Source organism: Chenopodium quinoa, unplaced genomic scaffold, assembly GCF_001683475.1.
Source record: "Chenopodium quinoa cultivar QQ74 unplaced genomic scaffold, ASM168347v1, whole genome shotgun sequence".
Taxonomy (NCBI): domain Eukaryota; kingdom Viridiplantae; phylum Streptophyta; class Magnoliopsida; order Caryophyllales; family Amaranthaceae; genus Chenopodium; species Chenopodium quinoa.
Window position 1 is genome coordinate 5,298,850 of NW_018743175.1, and position 7,974 is coordinate 5,306,823.

At 35.1% G+C, this 7,974-nt stretch overlaps 1 protein-coding gene across 2 annotated transcripts; it reads left to right on the forward strand.

The window, feature by feature from the left end:
- The first annotated feature begins 465 nt into the window (after window positions 1-465).
- LOC110732711 (carbon catabolite repressor protein 4 homolog 4-like) lies at window positions 466-7,173 on the forward strand. Of its 2 annotated transcripts, none has more exons than XM_021912694.1 (10): window positions 466-675; window positions 1,497-1,597; window positions 2,367-2,407; window positions 3,551-3,600; window positions 4,372-4,441; window positions 4,546-4,667; window positions 5,592-5,725; window positions 6,147-6,297; window positions 6,431-6,578; window positions 6,734-7,173. In XM_021912694.1, the coding sequence occupies exons 1-10, from the start codon at window positions 623-625 to the stop codon at window positions 7,040-7,042; spliced, it is 1,179 nt and encodes a 392-aa protein (XP_021768386.1). In that variant the 5' UTR covers window positions 466-622; the 3' UTR covers window positions 7,043-7,173. The 2 variants fall into 2 exon arrangements, with proteins under 2 accessions (XP_021768386.1, XP_021768387.1); XM_021912695.1 differs by lacking the exon at window positions 466-675 and adding an exon at window positions 2,795-2,850 and having other exon boundaries at window positions 1,508-1,597.
- Window positions 7,174-7,974: the final 801 nt, after the last annotated feature.

The following is a 7,974-nucleotide window of genomic DNA, read 5'->3' on the forward strand; positions in this document are numbered from 1 at the left end:
CCAAAACTTTGACTATGAAGATGACTAGCAAGTAAAACTTCTCGAGTACAAGAAAAGATTAAAGCCCCATAACTTGCTTTGTTCTTGTTTGCTTATTGAGATTTTAGAGGGTGAAGCCATAAATTAGTCTTTTGATTTATATACTTCATATAATTATGTAGCTTCCACAATTATGACTATTATGTACTTCATATTAACGTAGACTCTCTATGTTTACAATTCTCCTAGGTTCGAAAAAATTGTAAACTAGAGCATAAGGTGATTTTATGAGTCATTTGTCATGAAATTTAGATCATACACTCGAGAGCATGATGTGCATTATGCTTACAAAAGACTAAATAATTTTAAAGTAAAAGAACCCCAACATCATTTTGAACGATGTGCATGTACACTCGCATGTAAGATCAAATTTGCTCATCCTAAACACTCATTAATCTAATCACTTTGCAATAATATACCCTTCAAAGTAAAAACGTTCAAGACCAGAGTTTACTACATCTGCAAACTTTTATCTCCAGAAGAGCAAAATTAGCCCAGGCGCCCACTAACTCCTTTGAATTGAATAACCCCATTTTTATAATTCTGAAAACTCGAAGAAAATCAATCAATTAAATCACAACTGATGTTGAAGACCCTTTCTTTGTTTCCTCGTTTACCCTTCTCCTCCTCTCGAAGGTCCATTTCTCTTTCCCTCTTTCTTTCAGATTATTGGCATTCTTCATATTCTTTTGATTAATATATACCTGTTATCATTTCTGGGTTTTCATTAATTTTGATTTTTTGCTGTTAATTTTTAATGGGTTTTGCCAATGTTGTGTGTGTGTGTGTGTTTTTTTTTTTTTATTTTTTTTTCTTCTCAATTTCTGTTCATGACATTGAAAGTTTGGAACTTTTTTTTTTGTTTAATCTATATTTATGTAAGTTTTATTTCTTCAATAGGGATATCTGGTGACATTGGCCTGCCTTTAAATTGATTGAATCAATATTATGAAAACAGGAAGTATGGAAAAGAAAAAGAAATTGAAAGACATGAATTTAATAAAACCACTACAAAAATGAGCTTGACAAGTGTTGCATACTGTTGAATTGCTGAAATTATTGATTCTTTCTTATTCTTGTGTTTTTATCGATTCGATGGCTAATGCAATGCATTCAATAGGATGATAACGTTTATGCTTCTACAGTAAAGTCTGATGTGATGTGGTACATTTTTAAGGATGATTAGGTTGGTGAGCTCTAGTGTGATGTGCTGCTTGAAAGGATGATTAGGTTGGCCCTTTTATAGTAGGTTCTAGCCAGTTTTCTTCCCTTATCAAACAACTTGAATTGATGAGTCTTTCAACTCAGATGTCTACTCCGATTGTTTCACTTATATGCCTCATATTGATTGTTGATGCAGTAGTTTAGCAGTAGATGTAATCAAATGCTGTTGTTGATATTCGATCAAGATCCTATTATATATCTGAAATAATTCTATATAATTGATTTTCATTCAGATTTCCTAATTTTGCCACAATGTCTGTGGAAGCAGTACCATTGTGTCCCAAATTTGTTCCTGTGGAGCAAAGTAAAATTATTTCGATCAGCAGCTCTGAAGGTAGGTTTGTGCTTTATAAGTATTGTCCTAGCAATCAGGTCTGCCAGTTCAAGATATGGGGCATAATCTTTTATCCTGTAAAGAGTGTAAATCAATGATTCATAAGTGTAACATGTTTTTGATGACATGCATTTTCTGAACTGATAATTTGTTAAGCACTTAACTGAAAATCTGACACGTGATATAAATATGAATTTTGTGTGACCCAAATGGGCCCAATGGGAAGCCTGATCAGTTTCATCTCCTAGCCATGCTTTGTGATTAGCAGTTTAACACTTTAACTTCCCTCATCTTGATTGCTTGTAAGAGAAAGTCTCCAATTCTTGAATGGTATCATCCTCAGAAGATAGTAAAGAGTCTATCATTGTTTTCTTTCATGGGAATTTTTTCCTGAAGCAAGCTAACAAGAAATGAATTCTGTCATATGATATTTTGATGAAATAATGGGCTATCTATTTTAGCCTTCCTATATGGGTTAATAACTGTATAATATTGTATACCATGCACTTTTTTTCCCTACCTTTTGACTCTAGATCCCTAACCGCTGATCATGTTAGTCACTACCATTGGAACTTTTATGTAAACCATGTCTAAGCAAATTACTCTTACTATTGCCCCACCTTCTTATATACAGGAAGCCTTTTTTTTTTTTGGGTGCATTTATCAAGAAATTGCAATTATAATATGATAATATCATCCTATTTTTTAGTCTAAGTATCTTATGTGACTTATGGCTGACTGGCATGCCTTTTTTTGTTTTGTTTTGCAGCATACAAATTCAGTGTAGTATCATATAATATTTTGGCACAGGTATGTGATGTGCTTTAGTTAGTGACAAATACGGAGTTGAAGAAATTCCTTATCTTTGTGTTTATTAATTCCGAGCTATGTTACTTAGACTCTTCATTTCACCTTAAGTACTTATATTGGATCATTGACACTTTGACATAGTGAAGCGGACACCGGGACGTGAACTCCTGTTGGTCATGATTACCCAGTCTGAGTAATGTAGCTTCTGAGTGAAAGTTTGCTATTTTGCTTACTGTTTATGTTTGTAGCTGCTGATGAGCTAGAAGTTTCATTTAGTATAACTTACAACTACTGCATATGTTATGTTTTGCTATAGTAACCTTGCATTTTGTTAATGGAGAACCTCGTCAACATCAACCTTAACGTAATCCCAATGTCTGTAAGCAGGCTTTCCTCTAAAGTAGTGGGCAAAATGGATGTATGCAGTCTGCGATAACCGGAAGGTTGTTTTTACTAGACCTTCAATCTAAAATGTAATAATTGTTTACTGCTTTGTATTGAATAAAATTTAGATTATATAAGTTGATGGAGAACTTGTACTACAGAAATCTGACTAAAATTTAATAAATACTTATCCAAAATGAGCTACTGGTGCATCAGTAAGAACTGTGAACTTCTCACCCTATTCCCATGGGATTATGAGAAGAGGAATTATGACAAAATTTTCAACTTACAATAAGATCTTAGGATCAACAAGTTATTATTCTTCTTGATAGATTTACAGCTTGACACTGTCTTCCTTATTCCTGTAAATTATTATATAATTCTTGTGTATACTTCAAGTAAAACTAATTTGTAGTCTTTTTAAATGTCTGTTTGCCTACTACTTTCACTACATTCTTCAAAAATAGTTTACATTTGTTTGTGTCCCCCCCCCCCCTCCCCCCTTTGAACTGGAAATTGAGAGTTGAAAGAACAGTCTCACTGCTGTGTCTATTGGCCCTGCAGTGATTCCAGATAATGGTAGTGGTAGACTGGTAGTCAGTTGTTTGTCAACCTATATGATTGGTTGGAATGTCATTAGGTGATGTCAATTGTAAATCTTACTAACTTGCTTACCCTCTTGTAAGAGAGGACAGTTATGGTATTAGAACGTCTTTTCAAATTTCATGGTGTGATTTTATATTTGATTCCATTTTGTAGGTATTTGTGAAGAGTTCCTATTTTCCACACTCCCCAAAACCTTGCCTCAGGTATATTATTTGTTTGAATTATGGGTTATTTATTTGGTGTTTGATCCTGCATCTGTTGGTGAATAATATGCATCCATGCTGTTGTACATGCCCAATTTTTTCAATATATTCGAATTTTTTTTCTCAATTATCTATTTGTATTTGTGCATCAATTTTGTTTCCTTTGATTAATTGGGTATAATGAGCTGTGTGGCAGATAAAATACATCTATACAGCATTAGAAAGTTGAAGGAATTGTGCTATTATATCCCTTGATGTCACCATTAACCTTAGGTGTTGATCCATGATACTCGACTGTATTATGTCAAACAAATTGGCTTTATTTAACGTGCTTCTTATCGTATTCTCGTGAACTTTCTTTCAAGGAGGGTTTTTGTTTGTACAGTTTTATGTATATCTATAGTTTTTAATTTTTGAAGTTCTAGTTCTGAATGATTTTGCTTCAGCACTTGATGATAAAATCTCCTTCTATGTTCTATGTGACGAGTTATAAAATTAAGAATGTGGCAGTACTGAATTTGAGACTGATTGTTCTGGGGTTATCCATGATAGATGGATCTAACATAAGGGCTGGATATAACTTTAGGGCTGCATGGTGTCAAATGGCTAATAGCTATGATTTTGTTGAGAAATAGATGATGATTGATAAAATCAAAAGGAGAGAGAACTTGCATTATAGTAAGTGCTAATTTTAACAAAATTAATTTCTCACACTTTTATCCAAGTCCAAGCAGTAACTTTTAACTGAAGGTTGGTCTTGTGTTTTTGCAGATGGAAGGCTCGTTCCAAAGCTGTTTTAACTGTTCTAGGAGATTTTGATGCCGACTTTCTCTGCTTACAGGTCCTTTAGCTTCTCTGTGACAACAATAGTTCGTGTTTTATCTCTTATATCTACTGCTGTTAAAAGCTGCAATGTTAACATTGGTGTTGTTCTGGCCAAATCAGGAGTTAGATGAGTATGATAGCTTTTATAGAGGCAATATGGAACGACTTGGATACTCAAGCATCTATATCCAAAGGAGTGGCCAAAAGCGTGACGGTTGTGGAATCTTTTATAAGCTGACCAGGTACATGGTGCTGTCTGAATCCTATGTTTTTCCTTAATCTTAGATGATCAAGCTATTATTGTATCTGATTTCTGCTATGTACAAAGTTTTAGTTTGTTAGTTGCATGTCCAGTGTCGGCCATATGAAGCATTAACTTATTAATGCTCATAAGTTGTACCCAATCCACATGATGGTGTATTGTTGTGGTGAATGTGCTAAAAAAGCTAAAAAAACTGAGAGCGCTAGTTAAAAGCTTATAGGTTGGCACAATTCACCTTGTTTTATGAAAATCCAATGTTGGAATCACTTGAGCTTGTTGTCACATGAACAATTTTTTAAACAAATACTTAGTACTTTTTTTAGTGGTGGAAAAATTACAGAATTCATAGAAAACACTTTCGTCCAATTTTTATGTAGTTTGGTTGTTGGTAGACGTGATGTCACGACCATATTTTTTTGGCAAATGATGTCATGATATCATGAACATAAATTTTGGAATTGTTTCTTATAGTTCATGAAACTAGGTATCATAGTATCATACAGTGTATTTAATTCATGCACCTGTTAATTTTTTGCTATGCTCAATATTGATCTTTGTTATAGTGATGATTATGCTAGTTGTGGATCACATTTACATAAAATATTTTTTCCGCTTGTTGGCCCTGTTCTTCTAATGGCACTGACTATGGTGCATATATTTGACAGCATAAATTGAGTGGACACCTAGCTACTGGGGGGTTTTGGATAGAAAAGATGAATATGTTCTTACCTTAATCTTTGAGCAAAAAACTCTGCCTTTGTCATAGTCTATATTTTAAGATCTTTCTTAGTGTTGCAGCTTTTCTGATATACCTACGTTACATCTCATTTTTTGGTACTCCTTACTCTATTTTGTGTATCACTCTTTATATTATTTCCTTATCTTAGCTTTTGGCGTGCTCCAGTGCAGAGTTGGTCTTACAAGAAAATATTGAATATAATGATCTAGTGAAATCTATTGACGGAGAAACAAATAGTAGAGTGATGGATAGTGCTGTGTCAGTTGCTGGAGGAAATGCAAATGCTGAAGAAACCCAAGGTTATTATTATTTTTCTTTTTGTCTCTAATTATGATGTCCTCTCTTGATATTCTAATTACTTACCAATTTAGGTAAATCCCCTACTTCCCATTTCTTCTAAACTCCCCTGTATTACCTTATTCCTCTAATCTTTCCTGATCCATTCCCCAATCTTCATCTGAGATCCCTCTTGCTGTTCTGAACCTAAATGGCTGTTAATGTGATTTCTCGCCCAAATGTTGCTGCGGCTATATTACTCCACATTTAACGTAAATTAATGAGGGAGAAATTAAGACGTGGAATCTTCTACGGAGTATTAATTTCTTAGCTGTAGTTTCATTAGGTTCTCTCTTTCTAATATCCACCCACACCAAATATGTGATCATTACTTCTCATGGTTTTTTTAACTTTCATTTACATGCGTGTTTTGTCGAATTTCAGGTTCGACAGAGAAAGGTGCTGAAAAAGATCGTGGAGACCCCAATGATCCTCGTGTCAGACTAAAACGCGATTGTGTTGGAATTATGGCTGCATTTAGACTAGAGAATCATTCTCAGCATCTTATTATTATTGCAAATACACATTTATATTGGTATGTTGACTCATTTTTCAGTCTCTGATTATTTGATTTACTTTGGCTCGTATGTATCTACTTTGACTAGCATTCTTACCTCCAAGAAAAAGAAATTCCTCTGATATTATTGAATGGCTGTCATCTATTCCAGGGATCCAAAATGGGCTGATGTTAAGCTAGCTCAAGCTAAATATCTACTGTCGCGTTTAGATCAATTCAAAACTCTAGTTTCAGAAAAATTTGAATGTATTCCTTCTGTTATTTTGACTGGCGATTTCAACTCTACCCCAGGAGATCAGGTAGGATTTGTCAACTTTTCTACCTTTTGCATTTTTAATTTCTTCAGAAAATTTTGTTGTATTCCTTCTGCTATCACTTTACCTAACAGTTTGGAGTTCTGGCACTGCTGCTTATTGGGTTAAAACCTAAATTTTTATTCCCTTTTGCCTGCCAGGTGTACAATTACCTAATTTCCGGCAGCTCTTCCTCGGAGTCTAGGGTAGAATGTCCTGATGAGTTGCCCATTCCATTGAGCAGTGTCTACGCCTGCACAAGAGGAGAACCGGCATTCACCAACTGCACCCCTGGCTTTACAGGTACTTTGGATTACATTTTCTTTTCGCCTTCCGGTTGCATACAACCTGTGAGCTTCTTAGAACTTCCTGATGAAGACTCTCCCTCTGTGGCTGGTGGGCTCCCAAACTATCAGCATCCCAGTGATCACCTTCCCATTGGTGCAGAATTTCAAGTCCATGCACAATAACACTACCTGTTCCTTTTGCTTCTGGGGTCCTTTTCATGTTCTCATGATTAAATTTTGTGATCATTTATTCTTCTCCAAACCATGCTAGACTACAGTAATTGATTTTGACAATATAGACAAATTTTTGCACTCCTTTTAATTGTCTCATTTCTTGTTTGAACTGCTCTATAGACACGGTTGTTAGTCCTAGACAGAAGAAAATTGACTAATTTGAAGTGTTAGACCACGCTTTGACCAATTTAGTCCAATGCATCAAGCCGATCTTGCGTTTGGGTCGAATATCTGTCACCTGACCGGCAATACCGAATAAAGCAGGCTTTTCTAGCCATTGCATGGTTAAGACGGACTGTTATGCCTGCCCAAAGCATGTTTAATTTTTAATAAATGGGCCCAAAATTTCTGCGCGAACCCAGGTTGTTTTTCGGGCCAAGCTAAGCCATTCTTAGCCAGACCACTCTTGATTCTTGAACAGCTCTAGTGAATGTTAATAATTTCATAATTTGATACACTGTACTCTCCAAAAAAAAAAAAAAAAAAAAAAAAAAAAAAAAAAAAAAAACATACTCCTTAAAAGAAAAAAAAGGGAACAAGGATTAGTGGTTGACAAAATAAATGCAGCATGAATAAAATTGATGTACAGCTGGGTGGGAAATGAACAGAACAAGGGTCAAGTCTAAGGCGGCGTAGATTTGCGCTGATATCCATGTCTTGCAGAGTGTCGGTACTAACGCGTTAAACAATGTCACATACTATCATTACTTCATGCCATGTGCCTAAATCCACCCCACCTTCTGCCCCTGTTTTTCTTCATTCATGTCCAATGGAACCTCTCATGTTTGCTTATCCGAAACTACTCGGTCAGTCCGATAGATCAACGGTTAAGAATACATGACGAAAAAGAAGGAGTATATGTTTTCGGAATAGGGTTCTTA